General features: G+C 45.9%; 1 protein-coding gene across 5 annotated transcripts in view; it reads right to left on the reverse strand.

The window, feature by feature from the left end:
* The window catches only part of LOC134019166 (IQ motif and SEC7 domain-containing protein 2-like), a 42,780-nt gene that overhangs the window by 12,351 nt on the left and 4,091 nt on the right, over window positions 1-26,338 (reverse strand). Inside the window, exons 1-2 of one of the 5 annotated variants that reach the window (XM_062459775.1) lie at window positions 13,668-14,693; window positions 902-1,002 (exon numbers count right to left, since the gene is read on the reverse strand). The exons of 1 other annotated variant lie outside the window; for it this stretch is intronic. In XM_062459775.1, coding sequence (XP_062315759.1) covers window positions 902-951 — 50 coding nt within the window. In that variant the 5' untranslated portion in view covers window positions 952-1,002; window positions 13,668-14,693. Of the gene's footprint in view, window positions 1-901; window positions 1,003-7,248; window positions 8,939-13,667; window positions 14,694-25,772; window positions 25,800-26,338 lie in introns of those variants that run through there. 3 more of the 5 variants (XM_062459770.1, XM_062459772.1, XM_062459773.1) reach the window with 3 other exon arrangements.

Raw genomic sequence — 26,338 nt, forward strand, 5'->3', positions numbered from 1 at the left:
CCTCTTTTCACCATTCTCCCAGCTGAGTTGCACTCAGTTTAACTTGCTGTGTAACCAGAGCCGGTGGAATCATGACAGTCCTGCTCAGGTGGTGAGCCTGGAAACAAGAACTAAAACATACCCTGCGCTACAAACTGGCTCAATTCTAACAGGGCCAGGTAGTTCAAATCAAACAATCTCCTAGCCGGGTTCACTTGTCTGACAGACAGGTGCCTCTGTTGGGCAAGGTAGTTTATATCAAACACACTGTCTAGGTCTACAGGAGACAGACACACTCACTGTCTAGGTCTACAGGAGAGACAGACAGACAGACTGTCTAGGTCTACAGGAGACAGACACACTCACTGTCTAGGTCTACAGGATACAGACCAACAGACTGTCTAGGTCTACGGGAGAGACAGACACACTTACTGTCTAGGTCTACAGGAGACAGACAGACACACTGTGTAGGTCTATAGGAGACAGACAGACAGACACACTGTCTATGTCTACAGGAGGGACAGACAGACAGACACACTGTGTAGGTCTACAGGAGAGACAGACACACTGTCTAGGTCTACAGGAGACAGACAGAAAGACAGACACACTGTCTAGGTCTACAGGACAGACAGACTGACAGACACACTGTGTAGGTCTACAGGACAGACAGACAGACAGACACACTGTGTAGGTCTACAGGACAGACAGACACACTGTGTAGGTCTACAGGAGACAGACAGACAGACACACTGTGTAGGTCTACAGGAGACAGACAGACAGACACACTGTGTAGGTCTACAGGACAGACAGAAACACTGTGTAAGTCTACAGGAGAGACAGACAGACAGACACACTGTGTAGGTCTACAGGACAGACAGACACACTGTGTAGGTCTACAGGAGAGACAGACAGACACACTCACATGTAGGCCCGGGCCCTCCGAGGCAGCTTGTTCTTCCTATGGAACCACATGGTTCACAAAGAGCCAGTGACAAGGACAGAGAGGAGCCATTCACTCACACACTGGAGATTTCACACACATACACACCCACAAAAGCACAATTAATGAGGCATTCACACAATAACTATTTACTGCAACAATCTGGTTGGTCTCTCTATTCTTTCTCATTATCGTAAACACAGGCCTTGACACAATCCTTACACACACTCCATCTATACAACATATAAGCCTACACACACAAACAGGTCACTCACACACAGTTGGATAGTGGAGCTAATTTATTCTCACCATGTGGTCTGTAACCAGCAACACTCTGGTGGCAACCACTGTTTTAGCCGCAGGCAAAAAACTAGTGAAAGATCTATCACTACAATTGGGTGGTGTGCTGAAGCGCTAGCTAAACACAGTCGCTATAACAACACGGTGTTGTCCTCTCTAAACTGGGAAACACAGCTGAGTGGACCTAATTTAGCTTGACATGCAGAGATAAACAAACATGGAAAAAAAACACCTGAGTTGCCCTCTTCTCTTTCCTGTATTCTGGTTTCCTTAATGACAACAAGGCACCTACAATCTACGTCTCTCCCTCCTCCCATCACAGAAGCAGTTAGGACTGCATAATCCCACAGAAAGACACCTAATCTATCCAAAATCCAAACAGCAGGAGAAAAAACGGTAATCCAGGGAGCAGGTCTCTTTCAACCAGCCTGTCTACCAGTGAATCACAAATCCAAATAACCAGTCATTGTGCCAGTCAATCTACAGGAAGTCTTTGTTATTGGAGGGGGAAGTTAGTTCTAGCCCTACACTGGTTGCTATGGAAGAGACACACCCACGAGGGGAGTGAGAGCCAATCATTACACAGCACTCAGGTTTGCTCAGGGAGGTAAAAGTTCCAAAGTTGCTGCAGATAGAAGCATGTGCAAGCGTACGTGCCTGTGTGTGCGTGTGTGTGTGTGTGTGTGTGCCTGTGTGTGCCTGTGTGTGCGTGTGACAGCAGACTGCCACAACGCCACAGGGAGTGATGATGTCATGAGAGAGAAGTCAGGTGCTGAGCTCCAGTAAACACAGGACAGGACAGTGTACTGCAGCCTATCACTGCACTGTGCAAAACACCACCGAAATATGCAACCAGATGGCAACTCTGACCCCACTGTCTGACAAGCCTTTTCATGGTTCAAATGCTAGATGCACCTGTGAGATCCATGTGTGCGTGTGTGTGTGTGTGTGTGTGCACAGAGTTATTCGGAATGGAGAGCGTTACCGTCAAAGCTTACAACATTAACGGTGAATGGAGCCACAACAATTAGAACAGGGATCCACAAGCAGGGGTCAGAGGTCATATCCATCCAGAACGGCATGTCAGCCTCTGAAGGGGTCCTCATCAATAGCTGCTTGTCATGTCATTAATCATTCAGGCTTATTAATGGAGTGGGAGGTTTAATTAACACTCGGGCTCTGTCCTATTCTGTAAACCCAGTCTGGCAGGCAGGGTGTGCGTGTGGAGGGAGGTGTCTATACACTGTGTCTGCCAGTCAGTTGAATAAGAAAGCTAAACAAAAGTCCTGCCTCCATGGTCTGTCCTTCACTTGACACACATCTCATGTGTGTAAGGAACACCAACCCATGAACTAAAAATCCCAGGTGCTCACAGCCAGGACTATAACACAATAGGCCAGACACAAAAGGAGAAAGGCAATGTAGTAAAAATAGTATGCACAGTCATTGATTCTGTGGTGGTAATTTGATTCTCCCTTGTGACTGCTCAGTGTAAATCAATTACCAATTGCAGCAGAACAGACATCTCACACCCACAACATACACAATCCAATCACGTGCACGTAATTACTGGTACACAACACACACACACCCACATACTGCTGACAATCATAACTTCGACAAAGGGAACTCTCACTAAACAGAGCTACAGTATAGTACAGCTGTAGGTTGCTCCCTCATCTGAAACGCTCCTCCCCACTGGCAGAGTGGCTTACACACCGCTGACTAACACACACACACACACTCACACACACATACACACACACATAGGCATACATATGTACAAGAACTTACTGTAGTCACACATACCACACATACACACTGCACACACAATAAAACAAACAGACACACACACACACACACACACACACACAGGACTAACAAAGTACTATCCCCATACTGACTACAGAAGACCACAGCCTGGCCTGAAATCAAACAACCATAGAGACGTGTGCTAAAGAGAAGGGGACTTTGAAGACCTACTTCTGAGATGAGATGGGGGATGTGTGTGTGTGTGCGTGTGTGTGTGTGTGTGTGTGTGTGTGTGTGTGTGTGTGTGCGAGCCCCTCCACCAAATGGAGAGCAGTCCTCAGGCGGTGGGTTGGCACAAGCTATGTATGGCTGAGGGTCAAGTGGATGACACACACACACTCACACGTCTTTCATGTGCTCTTTTGCTTTCTTCTCAATCCTTCTCGTTTCTCTTCCTATGTCCTCTGTCCTGTTTTCTCCCGCATCCTTCTCTCCCTCTTCCCTCCTATCTGTCTGAGCAGAGATTTGGCCCAGTCTCTGGGCTGTGACACAGGCGCTGTTGTTAGCATTTGGCCTCTGCATCCAGCTCATCATCTCTCATTTCTCACCTCGTCATTGGCTGCCATTGGAGCAACCCAGGCGTAACCAGCTGGGACAGCACCCTGATTGGCTGAATCAGACATTTTAGCTATCCAGACAGCATCCTGATTGGCTGAATTAGATGCTTTGGCAGTTCCGTTTAGGATCATGATTGGCTGATTAGATGCTGTCTGGCAAGGACGCCGTATGCTTGGCCACCTGTGTCATGTTGAGACACAACTACGGTTGAGCACATTCTCAAACTGTTTCAATCAAATATGAAAGCTAATATTATGAAATAATCTGCCATGTTGTGTCTGTAGTCACACAGAGACAGAGGTATGAAGCTGTGTCTGTAGTCACCCAGAGACAGAGGGATGAGGCTGTGTCTGTAGTCACCCAGAGACAGAGGTATGAAGCTGTGTCTGTAGTCACCCAGAGACAGAGGGATGAGGCTGTGTCTGTAGTCACCCAGAGACAGAGGTATGAGGCTGTGTCTGTAGTCACCCAGAGACAGAGGGATGAGGCTGTGTCTGTAGTCACCCAGAGACAGAGGTATGAAGCTGTGTCTGTAGTCACCCAGAGACAGAGGGATGAGGCTGTGTCTGTAGTCACCCAGAGACAGAGGTATGAGGCTGTGTCTGTAGTCACCCAGAGACAGAGGGATGAGGCTGTGTCTGTAGTCACCCAGAGACAGAGGGATGAGGCTATAGTCACCCAGAGACAGAGGGATGAGGCTGTGTCTGTAGTCACCCAGAGACAGAGGGATGAGGTTGTGTCTGTAGTCACCCAGAGACAGAGGAATGAGGCTGTGTCTGTAGTCACCCAGAGACAGCGGTATGAGGCTGTGTCTGTAGTCACCCAGAGACAGAGGGATGAGGCTGTGTCTGTAGTCACCCAGAGAGAGAGGGACGAGGCTGTGTCTGTAGTCACCCAGAGACAGAGGGATGAGGCAAAGGAGGTCAGAGGCTTTTCAGGCCTGGTGAACATTGCCCACTTATCTCATGACATGAGGCGTACTAACATTCTCCTAACCCCACTTACAGCACTGCAGCCTTCCTCTGCCTGCTGCAGACCTGCTCCCTACTCCCGAGATGAATTAACCACTTACAGTACTAGGCACTTTATTCACAGGGTAATGAAAAAGAAAAACAATTTGTGACCTATTTGTGTAAAAACAAACTCTGGTTACTCACCAAAGTGCCCCTGGGTAGTATTTCTTGTCAACAATAGCACCATGTTTTTCAGTCTATGTAGTGAGAGGCCACTGAAGGGTCATACTGTAGCTGTTGTTGTGAGAACACAGCAGAAGAGGCCAAACGATAAAGTAGGATTGATAATGTTGCCGTCACCTCAAGGTCGAAGTTATAAAGTCTTAAATATCATCACAGTCAATGGAAAAGCTGGCCCTTGTTCTTGGTTACTGCCCCTAAACACATTTATAGTCAATCCACTGCAGAGAGGAGTGCTACCATCTTGTGTCAGATACCCATGGTCCAAAAGCAAAGTTGGACAATCACTCTTAACCACAGTGTTCTTCTAAGCAGGGGACCCAACAGCAGGCCTTCACTCACAAAACTCAAGCCTCTACCAAGCATCTACCATCCATCATCACCACAGACTTGTTTCAAACTGCCTCGGCTACACATACAATTGTCAGTACTGCCAGTAAGTCAGTCAGCTCCCGTATGTCAGCTGGTCCCTGGGCACGCGGTGAGAGGGAGCCAGACAGAACAGTCACACTGACGTATTCTAGACCTGTGATGTAGCTCATCAACACTGGGGTGAGAATGACGATGCTTTTATAAAAGTCACAGCTGTAAATTTAGAATTTGAACAAAATGGAGCACAATGAAGTCAGAGTTGTCGCGGTGTACGATCTGTTGGTGATAATGAGCAGCCTCTGACTAGAATTGAAGAGTCAAGCCAGGGCATCTTATTTTAAGGGTCTCTAATAGATTCCCCGAGAACATTCAATTAACTGCGATTAAAAATTCAACAACCACAGCCTTGCTCTAGCCAGTTGATCAATAAAGTCGGAGTTGGATTTCCAGTATATTTGCTGGCTGTAGACTATCTGCTGTGTGCATCCTCTATACAGTGTAACAGACCTCAGAACCGTAATCAGCTGGGGGAGTCAACAGGGCGGAGTGTCGGCGCCACACAGAGTCAAGAGGAAAAAAGGCAAAGAGGATGAGTAGCTTTGAAGGAGGAGAAGAGCTGAGCAGTGGAGATGGGGGAGAGGGCAGGAGAGAGGAGAGGCCATAGGGATGAGCGGAGACGGATATCAAGGAGAGGTGAGAGGGAAAAAAGCGAGACGAGAAATGAGGTGGAGCAGAGAGAGAGCGAGCGAGAGGGGAGAGAGGGTGGGAAGAGCGCTACTGTGGACAGAGAAGCGTAGGAGCGGCGGCAGAGGTGAACAAGAGGAGAGGAGAGAGGGATGGGAGCAGAGGAGAGGAGAGGAGAGAGGGATGGGAGCAGAGGCGAGGAGAGAGAGCAGGTAAGGCCTGCCAAGGGTGGAGGTAGAAGCGGAAGCTGACAGCAGGGATTCCTTCAGCTGTTTCTATTTGCGTGTCAACATGAAGTTTGAACACACACACACACACACCATGCAAATGCTCTGTACCATTTCAATATTTAAGTTTGATCGCGCATAAATATGCGACACGTTTACAGGACGCTGTGTGGAGTTCGACAGCCTGCAGTGCTGTGGAGGATGTGAGCCGTACAGGATTGCAGTCTGTACTGTACTACCCCTCCCTCCTCTCTCAATGGGCTCATACAGACCAGACAGATAAGACATGACCACACAGTCGCTCTCTCTCATTTGCTCCCTCTCTCACTGGCAATTCTCTCATACCCACGGGAGGGAGGCAAGTTGGGAGGCATTGAAGGAGGGAGAGAGACAGGTCGCAAAGATATATGGAGGCGGAAATAGAGGCGAGCAAGCAGGATAGCAGGCAAAAATGCAGAGAAATGAGCAGATATTCAGACACTACTGCACACATCTGTCTAGAGTGATGCAGAGAGAGAGAGAGTACAGTGCAGTGAGCTCCGTGTACAAGACATTTATTAAACCAAAGATAAACGTACAACATTCAACAGCTATGTACTGCTGGACATTCCAGGATCCACATTACCTGATAGGTGAATTGTATTTAGCCTTGGTCCATCTACTCAGAGCTGGACCTAAGGCACAGGCTCACTGACAACTGGCCTTGGAATCAAGACCCACTAATACACAACTTATCCTAGCATTCAGACTGAAATTACTCAAGTTCAACATGTGTTTAGAGGTCCCCGCTGTCCATCATACATGCCATTGAGATAGAGAGGGTCAGAGAGAGGAAGAGAGATCCAGGCAAACACTTAATGCTCCTGACTGTGGCACAGTAGCATTCTCGACTGTACCTTACACTTCTCGTTCGAGGGTTATCAAAGAGAGTTCAATAACAGCACTGTTGATTATTGCCGAGAAACACGACAGAAAATTGATCGAGCTCGATATGAGTAGCATAAAGACTAATTCAATTTTGTGACTAGAGAAATGTTTTACATTATGTTCCCTTTAGCCTCCACACACGAGTGTTGGGATTTCAATGATATTTGCGTGTAATGGAATGTGCTGAAGGAATACTGTCAACAACCATTGTATTTGCCGCATAATTTCTGAATGTAATTTCAAGCTTATGTCTTACCAGTATACGAGCTTGTTGTGAAGAATTGCAGGCGTCTTGTCCGAAGCACAATTTATGCACCACATTGTTGCTGGCCCACGTACGGGTGCGTAACCGTTATCCTTTTTCCTCATTAATTTGGCTGGAGCTTTGACAGCCTCTCCGAAAGAAGCGCGTGCCGAGGGTTTGTCGTCACGCGCATGATTTGTTATTTCAGGTAAAGCTACATCATCATTAACTCACTGATGGGCTGGGAAACGTCGAGCGTCACATGCGGTTCAATCCCTTAATCTTCCCTATCCCTTGTGTTTTCATTCCATCCCCTCATTTCTCTGTTTTCCGTTCGCTTGAACCTCCAACGCGGCAGTTTTTCCCCCCAGCTGAGCTAGCCAACAGCGTGACACAGCAGTCACGGCAACAACACAACTGGAAGACTGAATTGGTTAAGCATTTCGACCTTCGTGATTTCAGTAACTTAAAGTAAAACCGTAGACTAGGCTACAGTAAAGCTCCCATCTCCTTATAGTCCGATGCCAACAGAACAGGGACAGAGTCCCTGTGCGCTTCTCATGAAAGTAGAAATCCTAACAAGTGTAAAACAGTAGTTTTCGCTTCTGAAGTTAGATTGAATAGATATGCGTTCGTAGTGAGACTAAAATCAATCGCTTCGGTCTTTATTTCCAAGACACTTTGGGAGACCACTGGAGCATGAAATGCCTTCTCTCCTCGCTGGTTTCAGTGACAACACCACCACAGGGACCTAGTAGCCTAGTCCATCCATCCCCTCTGTGTTTCCCTCTCCTTGACTCTGGCCAACACACACCCACTCATACCCCTGTGTATATGTGTATGTGTGTGTGAGTAAGAGACTAAACCAGAGCAAGTTCCTCTCTACCCCCCCCCCCTCCCCTCACACACACACATACACAAATACACACACACACACTAACTAGTGCCTCAGAGACAACATTCTATAATTCATCACCACTTCTAATAAGTAGCCCTCTGTCTCGCTCCATCCCTCCTCCCACTATCTGTCATCTGTCCTGTCTTTTCTGCCATCCTCATGCTAAACCTCTCCCACCACCACCCCTCTCTCATTCCCCTTGTCTCTCAGTTTCCCTCTCTATCTGAACAGCCCAACTGTACTTTCAACCTGTGCTTTCTCCTTCCTCAGCAAGTAGATCATTTCAAGCTGTAAACAGTGGGTTAATACATTTTGAAAGACAACAACCGTGCATTGTGTTGTATAGTATAGAGTACGCCTATTTCTTTCTGGAGCACACTCAACAGATTTATGTTTTTTTGATAATAGTGCCAAATGTTAATGAGGCCCGTCCCAAAAAAACAAAAATAATCTACATCGCTTTGTTCCGAATCAATTGTTGGATTACAACGACTATAATTAGATCCCATTCTGATCTCCTCAGCACAGCCTCTCTCTCCCAAACAGTGAGCCACCGGGTCATGCCACCAGAGTAACCTTAACTGAGGCAAGACTGCTGATCTGTAGTATCAACACTCCCCCCCCCCCATAGTAAAATAGGGGGAGGGGGCTGAGTTGTGACTGATAAATAATGAAGTGAATCTTTTCTTTCTCTTCCTCTTATTTATTCCACCATTCCAAAACATCCATTATTTAGTCCTTCACTACTTCTCTACACCTCCTTCTCATTCTCCTCCATCATATCTCCCACAATGCATCCCTCTACCGTGGTTAGGGTTAACCCCTCTTTCACCTGAGCTTTCTTTTACCCCCCCTTTCTCCACTGTTTAAAATAATCAAATTTGGCTGAGGGAACAGAGAACGAAGAGAGAGGGAGAGTTAGAGAGAGAGAGAGAGAGAGAGAGAGAGAGAGAGGGACAGAGAGGGACAACAGAGATAAATAAAGGGGGAGAGAGGCAGTGGGAGGAGAAGGTTGCCTAGAGACGGTTGCTGTGAAACCAAAAAGGGGAGGGGTGCTGGAAGCTGAAGTCAGGAGCGGCGTTGCCGTGGCGACCGGGGTTTCACACTGTCTTGCTGGATTTAGCGCAAGATGGGAGGGCCTGGATCAAACATATGGAGCCTAGCACACATACAAACACAATACCACACACACACGCACGAACACACACACACACACACATTCTCTCTCAACATATCCGCACAGTCACACATACTACCACATACACACTGTACAGAGACTGAAAACTGTAGTCCTGCTGTAGTGCCTAGAGGATAACCCATAGAGATAGACACACCCACAAGCTACTGTATGCTCTTAGAGCAGTACATGCACACCACATAAGGATACTGCAGGTTAACAGCACCATTCGCCTTCATCAGATGTTTTCAATCTCATCACTACAACCACTCCACATTTACCCTAAATCGAAAACCTCTTTGAACGAAAAATAACGTGTTCGTATAACATTTGCTTAAAACTTGAAAAACTTGAAGGAAGGCACACATGTTGTTGTTGTTGACCAGGTCTTGTTTATCCTGTTTGCAGTGTCTCTGTGCTGCAGCTGCTGCTGTGCTGCAGTAGAGCTGGGTCAGACAGCAGCATGTGAACCCAGGACACACCACCAGAACAGCACCATCTGCTGCCAAACCACTCAGTCATTTCTGTTTCTGTAGTGTGCAGTGCCAGCAGCCGTGGGGTAAGCAAGGTGACCCTAATCCTGACCCTACACAACTTTCTGCCTCGTTCAGCAATTCGCGCCCTAGTGAAGATACTGCAAGTACCTTATATAGATGCATCTTGGTAATCAGGGTGTTGTGTGGTTTTCTGCAGGATTGTCCCATATCCCCAGACAGGGCAGTTCCATTTCTCCAGTTGATTCTCCTCTCTAATGTAGGTAATATGTGGTTATTTAGCTGTTTTACTGTAATTGTGTTCATTAATGTACTGTATGTGTAGTCTGTGTTCATCTCAATAGACAGTTCATACTATCATACAGTTCATACTTCTCCCATCCCCTCCTCTGTTTCTCTCTTTCTCTCTTCTCTCCTCTCCTACTCTTACTGCCTGGCTGAGGACAAGAGAGAAGAAAGCAGGGGTTGAGAGGAGGAGAGGAGGAGGTGGAGACTGTAAGAGAGTGTGAGGGAGCCGGGGAGGAGGAGAGGAGGAGGTGGAGACTGTAAGAGAGGGTGAGGGAGCCAGTAAACTACTGTGAGCCTCGTAGGCTGAATATCAGATCAAACCTCCTACCGGCATTATTGAATTGCTAGCCTTTTGCTGGCGTAGCTGACTAAAACAATGTTTACGAGTGGAGGTCAACTGTGTGCGTCAGCCAGAAGACTAAAGATGGATCCCGGGAAAGGGCAGGTTTGGGAGGCTCTGCTGAGCACTGCAAGGACACCTGTGACACACACATGTACACGTGTTGTTCTGTCTTCTGGAAAGCCATTCTTATTTTGTATACAGTATAAATCTACCAAAGCTGACAGGCCCTACCTCCTGTCTGGAATGACAGGCGTCCCACCTGTCTGAAGTGTAGCAGGGTTCAAACCTGGGTCCCATGCTCACCAAGTCAAACCTTCTAACACTATTCCAGATGCAAAAGGGATCTTACTTTTAAAATGGCATCACCCAGGGCACCCCTTCACCACCGACCTTTTGACCTTTGATTAACCCCTGACATCTCCCTCTGTGCCGTAGTTAAAGCTTGTTAATGGTCCTGACCTAGTCCTGCCCTCCAGCTGCATATAATCTACATACCTTAATTATATTACTTCTAGTAATTTTGTCATTATGTTTCTACATCATTTCATATTACCTTTACAGTGTGAAGGTTTATCATACCTGCTACGGTTGGCTTATGACTGGATTGCTTTCATTGAGGCATACACAATGCCACCATTTTTTGAGGAACACACACATACTGTACAAGCAAACACTAAGGAAAACAGATGCAACTATCCGCAAATGCATGTAGGCATGCATTCATACTCTCTCACACACACATTATACACACACATACACAACCAACCCCTCCTTTTAAGAATACATTTGTGCATCCAGCTGTTTATCCCCCTTATTAACAATTTAAATCCTAGCCTCTCTCTGCTGACCTCATCTTGTCGTCGTCGTCCCCCGCTCCCTCCCTCCACTTTCACTTTACATGAGATATGAGTGCCTGTCAGTCTACATGCCTCTAATGCTCTACTCTCTCACATATGCACCCCCCCCCGCCCACCTGCCCGCTCTCTTTTCCACATCTCTACACGTGTTTCTCCATCCGTCTCTTGTTACTCCTTTCATTTCTTCTTCTTCTATGAGGGATAGCCCTCACAAAGCCCCAATCTACCACCCTCCCACCTCCCTCTCTCTTTCCTGCCCCATCCCACCTTGTCTCTCCCACCTCTCACCATACGTCAACGCTCCATAATTGCTTTTCCTGTTCCTCCGCTTAAACCTTGAGGATTTAGAAAAAGAAAAAAGAAACTTGCCTACGCCCCCACACAGACCTTTTCTTTCTCTTTTTTTCATTAATATCCTCTTCTCTTTTCTATCCCTTTGCTCAGCTCTGTCTCTGTTCCTCCCTGGCAGTCCTGTACAGAATGTCATTAGTGAACTCCTGAAGACATGTAGGTCTTTTGTTCTTCTACTGTTTGTAACGTATTGTGGAAAAAAAAGGCTGCACCTATTGTTTCTACTATGTTTCTGGTGTGTAAGGGGCAGTGTTCAGTTGGAACATTAGACACCGTACGTAGTTTCTACCCCGTTTCTACTGTGTCTCTACTGTTTCTATGGACCAGAGCGTGGCTGTGCCCGGCATCCCAGCATGGTAAATAATTCAGGGCGGGTTCACTTGAGCGTCTCACACTCCACTTCATTCAGGCCCCAGAGGAGCACAAGCCCACGTTTATTTTAAGATGCATCTACATAAAGCCAGGCTCACACATACACACATACACACACACACAAAGGCAGCCTTCGCAAGCGTGGCAAGCGTCCAGAAGAAAAGCAAAATCACGGGGGGGGGGGGGGGGAGGGGAGGGGGGGGAGGGGAGGGGGGGGGGGGAACGATCGTTCTGGGTGACTAGTGAAAATGTTGTGGGAAGGAAGGATGGGGTAGAGGAGGTGAAACAGGGGATGGTCCAGGAAGAGAGAGAGAGCAGACACAGCTTTTAATCCGTTATCTGTCCCAAACCAGGCAGCAGCTATCCCGCCACTGACTTCTGCTACTGCCCCACAGTACACACGCTAGCCTGGTTGAATCTGCCAAGACACTCACACACACACACACACACACACAAATGACACACTCATACACTCTTTCTCCTGCACACAAATGCACACCTTCCTAGTTCAGTCTGGAAAAATCGCTAACCCCCTGCAAAAATCACTCACGCACTTTGTCTCTCGTACACACAAACACCCATTTTCACTCCCGTGCACACAAACCCATAGTCCGTCATGCACACACACATGCAGGTGGATCCCTCTCAGGGGGGACTAGCTGAGCTAGGTGATAATCATATGTTAGCGCTAGCCCTAAAAACGGCTCACACTGGCACACACATGCACGCTCACGCCCATCTAGTTTACAGTAGAAGGAAGGTGCCATCTCTTAGCCCTCTCATGTATCTCTCACAAAGAAGAGATATACAGAGAATCTTACCGTGGAGAAGACAAGTAGTCCCATTCAAACTGGAAATGGATCCACAAAACACCCTCCTCTCTCCTCTACCTCTCTCTAAGACGCACTCTCTGTCTCTGTCACACTCACTCTCTACCTCCCTCTTCCCCCTCCCTTCCTCCTTTCCCCCACTTCAGCCTCTTTCTCTCTCTCTCTCTCTCTCTCTCTCTCTCTCTCTCTCTGAGCGAATTCTCTGTTGAGCTGCATGACTGCATTCTTGACAGCCCTTCTCCACGTGTGTGTGTGCTTTTTCACCCAGTGCACGCCACACACACGCATGCATTTGCTGACTAGATAACAGCCGCACGCATCGCAGCTCTTTTGAAACGCAGGTGCTCCAGATGCATGCATGCTCACATACACACACACACACACACACAACCACACACAGTCATTAATTCAAAAACACTCAAACAGATGCCTTAAGCCACATTCAGAAAAATGTTAAAGGCACAGTCAAGCAATATCGACAGAGATTGCCAAACTGAATTCTAGCCATTTGTCTTGCAGATACCATCTTTCTTCTTTCTTAAAGACCCCACATTCTCTCTCACTACCTCTGTCTCTCTGGATTTCTTCTTGATCTCTTTTTCTTTGCATGATTTTGGTGTTATTAACAAATAGCACCTACTGTACTGAATACTGACAATGACAGCATAACACCTCAGAGAGTATATTAATCAGCTTTAGAAGTAAATATAATAAGTATACTTCATAACACACAATAGCTGGGTCACGGGAGGGGGCGAGGGTCAGGGCAGAGGGGGGAGGGGGGGGGGGGGAGAGAGAGGTTAGGAGTTGTGATTGCCTACCTGAGATACCAGCTTCCAGTGGAGCGGAAGCAGAACAGAGGCCAGTAGTCTGGACAGAGACATGGCACCAGGTACATCCCTCTTCCTGTCTCACAAGCCCCCTCTCCTGCCCTCACTCCTGCCAGTCCCTCCCTGTTGCCCCAGCCCCCAACCAAATGCCCCCCTGGTCTGCTTGAGCATGCCTGCCTGCTCACCTGTCTGTATGAGTGTGCATAAATAGACACACACACCTCCCTGTCTCCCCACCTGTCAGTCAGTGGCCTTTTCTGGGAATTGTCTTGGTATATATCTGTCCAAGCTGTCATAAGCTCTCTCTCTCACACACACGTACACAATCGGTTTCTCTCCACCAAATCACAGAGTTAAAATCCCTGGACTGTGCTGGACTCTGGGCTACACGGTTCCCGGCTAGGCTGGGTGATCTCAGAGTAAAGGGTCACCATGATGTAGCCATATTGACGGACAGAATGACAGACTGGCAGGATGAAAGAAAGGAGTGGATTTTAATCGACACTCTCAATGCCACAATAAAAATGCATGAGGTAAACAGCTTCAAACAGAACCTTACCTCATAATGTGTAACAAGTGTGCCGTCTATCTGACTCCAGCAGGATGTCGTGCCTGGCTGGAAAAATGAGCACTATATAACTCTTTGATCACTCTGATACACTGATAATGCTGTAAGAGTAAGAACAATTAAAAAGAGCCATAAATCACTCCCAGAGTCTACAGCTCAAGCCTTTTCCAAACAGAAACAAGCTAACTAGTTCAAGAACAGACAATAAAGTCAGCTAGCTTCAGAGTCACATCTGCATAGACAGCTAGCTGCTCTCTGTTATAAACAGCTAATTGTTTAGCTAGATTATCTAGCTGTAAAAGATTTCCCCCTCTCTCTGTCAGTCAGTTTTGCCCGTTCGTCAGTCTGTCTTTCGTGTACAACTGGGTAACTGGCTCCAAAGCTCAACAATAATCCTTTCTGTTTCTTCATTTTCCTCGTCTTTCCATACCTCTACGGAGCTGTTGCTTCCTTCATCCCACCATCCCTCCCTTCCCCCTCTCCTCTCCTTCCACTACCTCCCTCTTCTCTGGCTCTCATTGGCTAAGAGTTTAATCTAATTATCTCTTCCCCTTGACCTTGTCTTATTCAGCAGCTTGGGTTTGTGCACGTGTCACATGCACAAACACTCAGCCATGCTGACACCACCTGACAAAACAAACCCAATGTGCACAAGCGTTCACACAAACACACACACACAAGCGCACACATTTAACACAAGACCCAGTAAAAGAGTCACTAATAAGACATGTATTTGTGTACTGTTCCATGCAGTCATGACAAAGATATTGTTTGATTAGAATCATCAAGTTTTAATCTTCATCATCACATCATCATCCACATACCCACCGTCATTGCTGTCACCATGTTTATTATCTTTGTCATTATTATCATTATCATCATATTGTTAATTATAACCATCATTATAATTATTATCATCAGTTTTTTCACCTTCAGTTACATTCTCAGTGTTTCAGTTGGTTATATACTTGTATAGTATCTTATTTTCAATAATATATTTAAAATCCATTGTCAATTGTTTTTACATAAGAATAAAGTCATCAGATTGAAGAGAGAAGACAAAGTATTTACACCATGAGGGACAGACTGAAGAAAATTTACAAGAGAAAGAGAGAGTGAGAGAGAGTGAGAGAAAGAGTTAGAAAGAGAAAGAGAGTTAGAAAAAGAGAGACACAGAGAGAGAGAGAGTTAGAAAGAGACTGGATGTTCTGAATGTAGTAATGAGTCGCCAGGACATTATGAGGTATCTCAACACCTCTGCACCTTAGATGATCTGTACCTTGTAATATTACCATGTTAATCTCAGATTATCTATCTCTGTTTCCTAATCTCACATGTTGGATGTGGCAGTAGGATCTAGTCTGGAGGTTTCCAACAGAAACACTGGGAGAAGAGAGGAGAGCAGAGGAGAGCAGAGGAGAGCAGAGGAGAGCAGAGGAGCGCAGAGCAGAGGAGATGGGAGAAGAGGAGGGGAGGAGGAGAGGAGGAGAGGAGGTGGCCTGAGTTAGTGGAGCAGAACGGATCAGGCCGACGGCTGTCTGCTGCTCCTATCTCTCTCTCCCTTTCTCTCTCTATCTCCCTCTCTCTCTCTCTATCTCCCTCTCTCTCTCTCTCTCTCTCTCTCTCTCTCTCTCTCTCTCTCTTTCTCTCTCTCTCTCTGTCTTTCACACACACACACACACACACACACACACCAGCAGAGGCAGCCTGTCAAAAGAGTGTTCAGCCCTGCTTGAATAAACACACACAAAGACAAACTTGTACACACACAATCTACTACTGACAGTCATGCTTGATCCTGTATACTGACCCCTTGACCCTCTCCACCTCCTTTGAGAGAGACAGACAGAAAGGACCTCGGTTCCTGACCCAGGATCACCTCCTCCCTCCCTCCCTCCCTCCCTCCCTCCCTCCAGACAGACAGACAGACATGACAGATCTAGGGTGTGGTCCGTACAGTGGTGTACATCCAGACAGGTTGATCAGACAGGAGATTCACATGAACTTCATGGACTTGAAAAATGCACTTTCAATACATACAAACATTTGCTACGCCATACTTTGTACTTTAAGGGTACTGTTTAAAGTGCCATACAATCATTACATTCTGTTACAGTCTAGGCAACATCTTTGTTGCTGCCATTGCCATGAAATCCAACATGTGAGGATAGAAACAGTCAAACCTTACCAGGATGGGACCACAGAATGGTAGGTGAGGTATTCCAGAAGAAATACACTAAGAGTTCATCAAACGATTCTGGAAACATGCAGCAGATAAGAGTGGAGATCTTATTGTTATTGTTGTTTACATTTACATTTGTAAAATAAATAAATAAATACTATTACAAAGGCAGAGAGACCAGTGTACTGTTGTTCGGAATGAAGAATGTGTTTTCTGCATGAGGATATCTGTCATGCCCAGGTAGGGATGCAGCAAGGACTACCTCAACACAGGCACACTCCTCCACATCTCACACACACTGGATGGATTATTAGCTTTATCATCACCTTCATCTTTGTCAGATGTGAATTTGGATTTCCACCCGATATTAGCATCCCAAGGTGATCATCGTGTATTATAATCAAAACTCAAAATAAGAGTCCCTGTTATTTAGCCAAGTGGCAACAATAGAATCTAGTGCGTGCGTGCCTGTGTGTGTGTGTGTGTTACTACCAGAGATAGCCTGTACTTCCTTATGCACCACATGGCGCTGTCTTAACAAACAGTTATAACAACCAACGTCAATTGACATAGTCAGGTGACGTAGGTGACACAGTCTGGTGAGAAAGGAACACTGCTCCAATAGTCTTTCCCTAACAGCAGGCTGTGACACTACATGGCAAACAGTTAGCACCGGCAAGTCCTCCACAAGGAACTTATCACATCTCAGCAAACAGGGCAGCGCACTACAAAGTGAACACTACCAAATAGAACACTAAACTCTAGTACACTACACAACATAAGGTTAAGATGAGAGGAAGCTACTGATATACTGTATTATAGAGTTCTTCCTTTAACCAAGCCGCTTCACGTAACTAGCCTATGATGCTAATGATGCTAACATCTCTAACAAAGGTCCACTTCCAAGGTTTGCTTGGGTTGTCGTTATTTGACTTTAGTGCAAGTGGCATAAGAATATCATTTTAACGTTCCGTTCTGCACAAACATCACCCAAGTCAGAGAGAGAAAAAGAGAAAAAGAGAGAGAGAGAGAGAGAGAGAGAGAGAGAGAGAGAGAGAGAGAGAGAGAGAGAGAGAGAGAGAGCAAGGGTGGTGTCCTAATGTCTGTGCAGGAAATAGATTGGTTCCAAAACAGGAAGGGGAGGTAGCAAAGCCAGGAAAGATGCTGGTTGGCTTGATATTTAGTTTTTAGGGGGGTATGGCTTGAGTAATAACCATAGTGTCATTGGTTGGCCTGATAGATGTTTGAATCTAGGACGGTCAGTTGGAGCCTGCAGCACCAAAGTTGAGTGCTCCTGCTGGAATCATAACATACGGATAAAGACAGCCTTCATGATAAATGATCTTTTAATGATTCCTGCCAGGGCTAGTACCAACATAACACTTTTATGTACTACGCTTCAAAACCAAATAACAAAACTACATTAAACAGGTAATTTCTACAAACTAAAATATCTAACTTATTTTTCAGCTAAAGGGTTTTTAGCTATTCTTTCTTTATTCATGTTTTCTCATAAAGCATAAACCCTTATGTTTACAAAACATTACGATATCTAGAAGTTTAAGAGTTTCAAACAATAGTTTCTTGGCACCGAGATAGGAAGCTTTCTGGTGTTTCATTTTTTAAAGATGTTGTGTTGAACTGTCTTGGTGGACATACACCATCTGTTCCGTAGCTCGACAAAGAGAGCGTGAGAGAGAGCAAGAGAGAGAATTAGGAAACACAGCATACACACACAGTAAAGGACAGAGTATCTGGAAAGGTATAGAGCATGATGATCAAGAGAAAAAGAGGGATGCTGGGTTTGGTTTTCCATTTGCTGTTCTTCACGCTATCACCAACTTCACCATCATCATCATCCTCCTCAACCACATCATCATCGTGCTCTCAGGAGGAGATGCAGTCACAACGCAGTCCCATCCCTGGCCCAACGCTGTCATATCTCTTCCCCTTCCTATTGTACATCCTTCTCAGAGAGTCTGCTTTTTCCTACAATACCAGAGGGCTGGGATTGAGGGGCCAAGGGGCTGGGAGGACAAGGGGCTGGGGGGCCAAGGGGCTGGGGGGCCAAGGGGCCAAGGGCTAGGGTCCAGAGAGATATGGAGGCCAACAGGTAGCAGGGGATCGGTTAACAACGTAAGTCAGGCCAGGTAATAGCAGGTGAGACGAGGTGAGAGGTTTGACAGCAGGGTTCGGGGTGGCATCATGCTAGGGGATGGGGGTGGCAGGAGGCTCTAGCATGGTGTGGTGGTGTGGGCTCCAGGTCTCTGGTTCACCACTCTAGGGTCCAGTCTCTCCTGAAGGACAGAGATTCACTTTTGCCCCTCTGTGTCTTCTTCTGGGGATCGGGTAAGCTCGCAGGCGGTCGGTACCGATGGGGCAGATAGGGGCGGGGCACACGGTGTGCAGGTTACCTAGAGGAGGGGCTACTGCACTCAGAGGCAGGGCAACAGAACTGATGGGCGATGTCATCCTCGTCCTCCTCTCTGAGAGAGAAACATGGAGATGGACAAAGGAGAAGAAGGAAGAGATGAGAGACAGAGAGAAAGCAAAAGAGGGAGGAAGACCGAGGGAGAGAGTATGTGTCGGTATAGAAGCAATGAGAGAATGGCAAACACAGAAAAAAGCAGTGTGAGGAAAGATGGAGGAGAGAGAGAAGAATACGGAATTCTATAGCTGCTGTACTACAACCCCCCACCAGGTGTCAGGTTTGGAGCATATAAAACCATCCACAGCTTAGTTACATCACCTTACAGTCAAATCTGCTGTATCTTATTTAGTTTCAGTTTTACTAGTATACAGTATGTCTACTTGCTTTAAGATGTAATTAATCTTTTCACCAATTCATATGCTTCTTAACGTCTTAACATTACTAAATCCCCCCCACCTCATTTCAGTAGGATGAGAATCAGAACCATGCAGAGGATGGGGGAGGGAGGGGGAGGGAGATGGAGGTAGATGGAGAGGTGAGGCTGTGACAGCATAGGTGTTAGATGATATGTGTGTGAAAAGGAAGCTGTACAGAGGGGGCGGGGACAGAGAGGGAAGGAGTAGGGGGGAGCAAAGACCATCTATTCAGGTTCGGTGACGGAAGGAAACATTGTCAGGCAGTGGTAGGGGCTGGTGTGGAGTTCTTCCAGCTCTCTGTGTGTGAGTTGGGGAAAGGTCGTGGAGAAGGGGGAAAAGAGGATTGGTAGGAGGGAGACAGGTTGCATCAGGCGCCTCCTGCTTCATGTCTGAGAGATGAAGTGGGACTCAACACTGAAGGTAAGTATAATCAGGGACATGAGGAAGGAGACGAGTATTGTGGGACCTGAAGTACTTTTAGGGACACTTTGACTTCTGTGGGTGTGGGGTTGAGGGAGAAACAGTAGGGATGATGTGGGACTGATGTGGTATGACAGAATAGTGGAGTAGTGGAGGATTGTGGGACCAGTACCTCTATAGAAGGGAGACTAAAGGACATGATGTGTGGGATAGTGGTGGAAGGAGTAGAGGATTGTGGGACCTGTAGTTCTAGGTGTCTCAGGCCCTTACCTTGCCTGCTCGTGGTGTCTGGCAGGGGGCAGGGCGCAGGGAGGCTTGGGTAGGCGGAGGCGCGCGGGGCAGCAGTACTGGTGGTGGGTGGAGTGGCTGTGAGCGGTCAGACTGGTGTGGAGAGAGGAAGAGGTGGAGGAAGCAGGAGGTGGAGCACTAGGAGTGCTAGTGAGGTTGGTACGACAAGTAGTAGAACAGGTGGTGTAAGGTGACCTGACAGAGAGAGAAAGAGAGAGAGAGAGAGAGAGAGAGAGAGAGAGAGAGAGAGAGAGAGAGAGAGAGAGAGAGAGAGAGAGAGAATGAGAGAGAGAGAGAGAGAGAGAGAGAGAGAGAGAGAGAGAGAGAGAGAGAGAGAGAGAGAGAGAGAGAGAGAGAGGAGAGAGAGTGAGCGAGGGAGGGAGGGAGGGAGGGAGGGAAAGAGAAGGATAGACATAAAGGAGTAAGAGAGAAAGAAAAAATAAAGTCAAGATAGAAACAGAGAAGAGCAGATGACAGACAAGCACACATAAACAAACACGTTAGCAACAATAGCAGTTTGCACAAAATAGTATTAGCATTAGCAGTTAGCACAGTAATATTAGCAGTTAGCCATTAGCACAAAGTAGTGTTAGCATTAGCCAATAGCACACAGCAATATTGGGAGTTAGCGTTGACCCTTAGCAGCCAGAGCATAAAGCGTCAGCAGTTAGCATATGAGTAGTACACACAGCTGGTTAGGACACAAGAAGGCACAGATAGATGAATAGATAGATAATAAGATTTAATAGATAGATAGATAAATAGGTAGATAGATGGGTAACAAGGCAGGTAGATATACTGTGTCTACAGGACAAGATGGGATGCAGTCTTACCCATCTAAAGCCCAGGTGACTGGTCAGAAACAACCCTAACTGTACACATGAGGGTTACAGGGATCTCACAGGGTTGAAGCAAAGATGTTGATAATTCAACCTAGCGGACCATCATTAATCATGCTCACTAGATCTCTATCATCAGAAAGCAAATGAGAAACAACTATCTATGGAATGATTTATCTCTCTATTTATCTTGCTCTCTCTCATTCGCTCTTGCTCTTTCGTTCCATCCATCCATCTATCGACCCCCAGAGAGTAGTAATTTTCCCAGCCCAGCCAGTCACAACAGCAGTGGCTGGGTGCCTCTGCAGTAGTCTGACCCAACCAAACTGTGGTTCATTTACATAGCAGCCTACACTGCAGAGGAGAGCTCAGTCTTCAGCCCTTAGCTTAGAGGTCCAGCTCCAGAATCAAACCTCTCACCGTTTATGCTGTAGTGTCATCGCTCATAATCTGGATGTATGCATGTGCACATGTACAGAGGATGCAATATAGTTTCAGTCAGCACGTCTTCCAGGTAATTACAGTTTGATAACAAATGTTGGTGGTAAAATGGAGCCCGTTTTAGGCATTATGCTTCCGTAAAGCCTCTTATGCAACCGCTAAATATGAATAATCATCCTCAAACGAGGCCAGTCCGTTTTTGTCAGTCTTCGTAATGTATACTCATGCACAGGCACATGTGCTATCTAAAATGTCAAAGGCCTTATGTAAGCATGGGGGAGGGGCATGTGAGCCATGGAACCCAACTGTGAGGGGACCACAAATGAGATGAGATAGTTCTGAAAGATTTCCACACCATCAGTGTCCAGACTCTGGACTCTCAGAGGGTGACTTGGTAAGACACAGAGCTAAACTGATTGGTTAAACTAGATGACATCAAGACAAGCCATTCATGTGAGGAAACCTTCTGTTCTTCATTTCACGACCAGTAACCTAGAGTGGTGTCTGCTAACTATTCAGTCATCATCATCCCTCCATTGCTCCATCTCTCCTTCCCTCAGTTGCTACAGCCCTTCTTCTCTCCCATGACTAAATGTCAGACTCATCCGAAGTGGACAGTCATCAACGACTCAACAAGTCAACAGTCTCTCACTATTTCTTCCATTATTTTTCTTTTGCTAGCTTTTTCTTTCTCTCTCTTCCTCTCTGTCTCTCTGACTCTCCCTCATACTGTGGTACTCTCCTCTCTTGCAGTTATCAAAGGAAGCCACACAAAAGTACACAAAGTAAGGTACTTTGACAAGAGCCACAATTATGTAATGTTGAGGATAGCGCAAGGTCACACAAATAGAGGGACAACACAGAGAAAAAGACAGGAGAAAGCAAGATGAAGATAAAGCGGAGAAGAACAAGGTACTGATTAGAATGAAGGTTACCAAGGAGAGAAACAAAGAGAGGGTGTCCAGGAGTGTGGCAGTGAAAAAGTAGAATTACAGTACTGATTTCCAGGTGCTTACAAACAGGAAGCTTACAAACAGTAAGCAGTTACAGACAATGGAAGTATAAAGAAGAGGAGTTCCATGTGATTCCTGGTGACTTACATCTCACATTGTACCTATCAATAACTGTGCTTTAACATGGAAACAATCAGGAAAATGACTCCATAGATCTTACATTACAACCCTTTAGGGCTTTTTTGAGAGTGTTGCCCTGAGAGACCTGCAATACAGTATATTTTCTATATGATGACTGGAAGGACACACACACACAAACCCACACACCCTACTGGATTTAGTCTAACTTCCACTGTCTTAAATCTCTGCATAAAGCATCCCTAATCCCGCAGTCCAGTGGAAGATGTGAAAGACGTCTATTGAAGACATAAACAAAGGCATGTACTAGAACAATATCATCCACTGTGACTGAAGGAAATTAGTAAAGTCTTGGGGCTGACTCTTTAGGATCCCTTTCCATCTAACAGAAACAACCTCAGTAGTTCAAAGTTCTGTTCTAAAGAGAAGAATCACCTTGAAAGGGAACGCTTGCTGACTACAATTCCCAAAAGGCCACACTCATCCCCCAGAGACTCATTCTTCCTGAATTCTGTTGGATCTGAAGACACACATCTTTTAAAGAGCTGACTGTAGGTTAGGGTTATGCTGACTATGACTTCACTTAAAAAATATGGAAACATAATTATCATAATGCAGAATTGCTTCAGCAATGTGAACAGCATAAATATGATAGAATCAAGTTTGTGAAGTGCACTGCTACAAAATAAAAGATCTACAAACACTATACACATTTACATACACAAACACACAATCAGGCACATAGATACACATAAGTAAGCATTCCAGCCACACAACGATACACAATCATTTCCAACATTTTATTTTTTAATTCAGACATGAATAAAAATACTGTTTTCAAAATTATTCTTTTCTATCTCAATCTCCCTATTTCTTTATCTCTGTCTCTCTCTTTTTCTGTCTCTTCTCTCTCTTCCTCTTTCTCTCTCCATCTCGCCCACACTCATCTTCACGTAAGCACTTGTGATAACTCACCAGGTTCCCTGGGCAACCATGCTGCCTTGCCATGGTACACGATACAGAGAAAGAAAAAGAGAAAGAATGAAGGGGTGTGTGTTGGGGGGAGTATTTTACAAGCCTGTGTGCATTATGGGGGAGGGTCAGGGTACGGCAGAGATTAGTTTAACCAACACTGTAGTCTGTTGGTTTCAGGACTAGAGTTAAAATCAGGGAACTTTAGTGTCAACTCAATGTTAGCATTGGTGCTAACTCCGTATTAGCATTGGTGCTAACTCAGTGTTAGCATTGGTGCTAACTCAGTGTTAGCATTGGTGCTAACTCAGCAGGAACCCACCACAGAACCGTATCCTCCACAACAACCCAACACTGACAACCAAATCTAACTTTACACATAATGTCCCTAGAAAATGAGTAAGCAAACACCATCCCAGAGGAGGGTGTCACATCATGTGTTCAGCTACATTCAATTCACTTAAACCGTTTTAATGAAAGGTCCAGTTAGTGTCCTCTTGATTCTGATTAACAGACATTCATCTAGTTTGTCTCGTATTACTCAAAGAATTTCAGTATGACAGCTGGAGCCAACGATTAGACGAGTGTCACCACTAAGAGCCACCCACCAATCACCATGTCGTTATGGATCTGTGTCAATAATGTGTGTGTGTGGGGATGGGCGAGGAGGGATGGGGGGCTAGGCAGCATTACTAAACGACTAATGGTCCTAATTAGCAAGAGCTAATGGTCTATTGAAGATAGTCCAGTCACACACACACATACTCTTAGGCACCAGAACCGTGAACATTTTGGAATTCCTGGAATGCCATATTCCAAAGAATTCCAACCGAACTCATCAGTGTTTGAGATTAGTAGTCAACCAGGGGTATGATTCTGTGAATTCAGTCATCCAGATAGTTCAGTTTCATAACAGCTAGAAGGACATACTGACATGGTTGTTAAGGGCAACCGTGGCTGATGAAGACAGTTGTTGCCACAGTAACAGAAGCATGGGTGTTGATATGCTGAGGTTTTAAATAGATCTACCAAGTAGTTCTTTGCACATGGTTACCAATTCACATCTGCCCCCCTAACACACATGCTCTGTCCTCCTTCCAAATCCCCCCTTAAGACACACACACCTTTTCTCTATTAAACATACAAACATATTCTAGATACTGTATTTCACATATGTACATATTTCATGTCTTTCTCTTTATCTCACTTGCTGTGTCTTTCACACACACACACACACACACACACACACACGCACACACACACACACACACACAGGTCACACACACAGGTTTTCTCCTGTGGCCTAGTCCACTCATGGAGGTAATTTATCACCACACTATTCATATCACTGCCAGCCTACTTTCCCCTTGCAGTGTGGGTGAGTGTGTGTATATGAGTGTATATGTGTATACAAGGGTGGATGTATGTGTGAATGTGTGCATGTGTGCATGTGTTTGTGCAGCTCTGCAGCCAGACATGAGACAGAGGGAGGTCAGACAGTACTGGTCCAGTAAACAAGCCTGCGGCGTTCAACACCACCACTACTGTACCCCATGTTCTTCAAAGGCTGTATGCTCCTGCAAGGGTTTAGTTAGAGTGAGTTTCTACAGTCTAATCTCTCCCAAGTATGACATCACAAACACAGCTTGCAGCTATGAGAAAAATAAGAAATCAGTTCAGACCACACCATATAACACTTTTAGATTGCACTCCCCTTCCCCATTACATTTACAGTAAGTGCGGTGGTGGTTAGGTGTGTGTATGTACAGTATGTGTGTGTGTGTGTGTGTGTGTGTGTGTGTGTGTGTGTGTGTGTGTGTGTGTGTGTGTGTGTGTGTGTGTGTGTGTGTGTGTGTGTGTGGACGTTGGTTCATACAGCATAAAAAAGAGAAAGCCATCAAAGATGCCATACTGGTTTGAGTCCCTATGCCAGGCATTGTAGAACACTGGCTGTTACAAAAGCAGTTTTCTGCAACTCACTTCTTCCAAAGGTGTTACCATGACAACACAGCATTTATCCTGCATGACCCTTGTGTCTCATTTTAATGTTGCCAAATATAACAGAGGGGGAGAGAGAAAAGAGAGACAGACAGACAGAGACAGAGAGAAAGAGAGAGCGTGCAAAACACCTCTAGAAACATGAGAAACATTAGCTAACAGCAGCTAGCATACCACAGCCCTAACTAGCCTGATGTTAGAGAGAGCAGAGGATTCGGGGTAAGATACTGTACCGCTGGAGGAGGGAAGGATGGGGGCGGAAGAAGGGTGAGGAAGGAGGGTGAGGGAGGAGGGTGAGGAAGGAGGGTGAGGGAGGAGGGTGAGGGAGGAGGGTGAGGGAGGAGGGTGGATAACAAGGGGAAGGACAGGGAGGGAAGAGGAGAGAAGGAGGACGTTGGGGATAGAAGCATGTCTAAGACCCTGTAGAGGAAACAGGAAAGTCTTACAGACCTGTCCTTGTGGGAGACTCCATCAGGCCTACGAATGAACACACACGCGCAGACATAGACACACACACACACACAAACACAGGCAGATAAAGAGAAGTGAGACAGACAGACAGAAAACAGAGAGAGATAGAGAGAGACACGAGAGAATGTGTTAGTAACAGTAATTATGGTATTGTCTTAAACAGATAAACACATATATCCATTAGAACAGACATGAACATGGTCATAAATACCGTGCTCTACTCCCCTATCTCAAACTGAAGAGGGATGAAGTGTATCAGCTGTCAGTATGTAAATGTGTGTGTTTTTGTGTGTGCATATTTCATCAAGGGACAAGACTTTAGTGATTGTGCTAATAATCACCCAAGCTGTAAGGACATGATAGATGATGTAGTAACACATCAGATCCTTGCTCTTTACTATAACACATATACACACACACACACACACACACAGTCTCACTAATGAGGTCTGGCACATACTGGATAACTACGGCTACCCACAGGGAACAAGTGTCATTAAGCACAGGTCATACTAACGCAGGTCATAAGACCAGGCCCAGGCTGC

This window comes from Osmerus eperlanus, chromosome 4 (assembly GCF_963692335.1).
Source record: "Osmerus eperlanus chromosome 4, fOsmEpe2.1, whole genome shotgun sequence".
Taxonomy (NCBI): Eukaryota; Metazoa; Chordata; class Actinopteri; order Osmeriformes; family Osmeridae; genus Osmerus; species Osmerus eperlanus.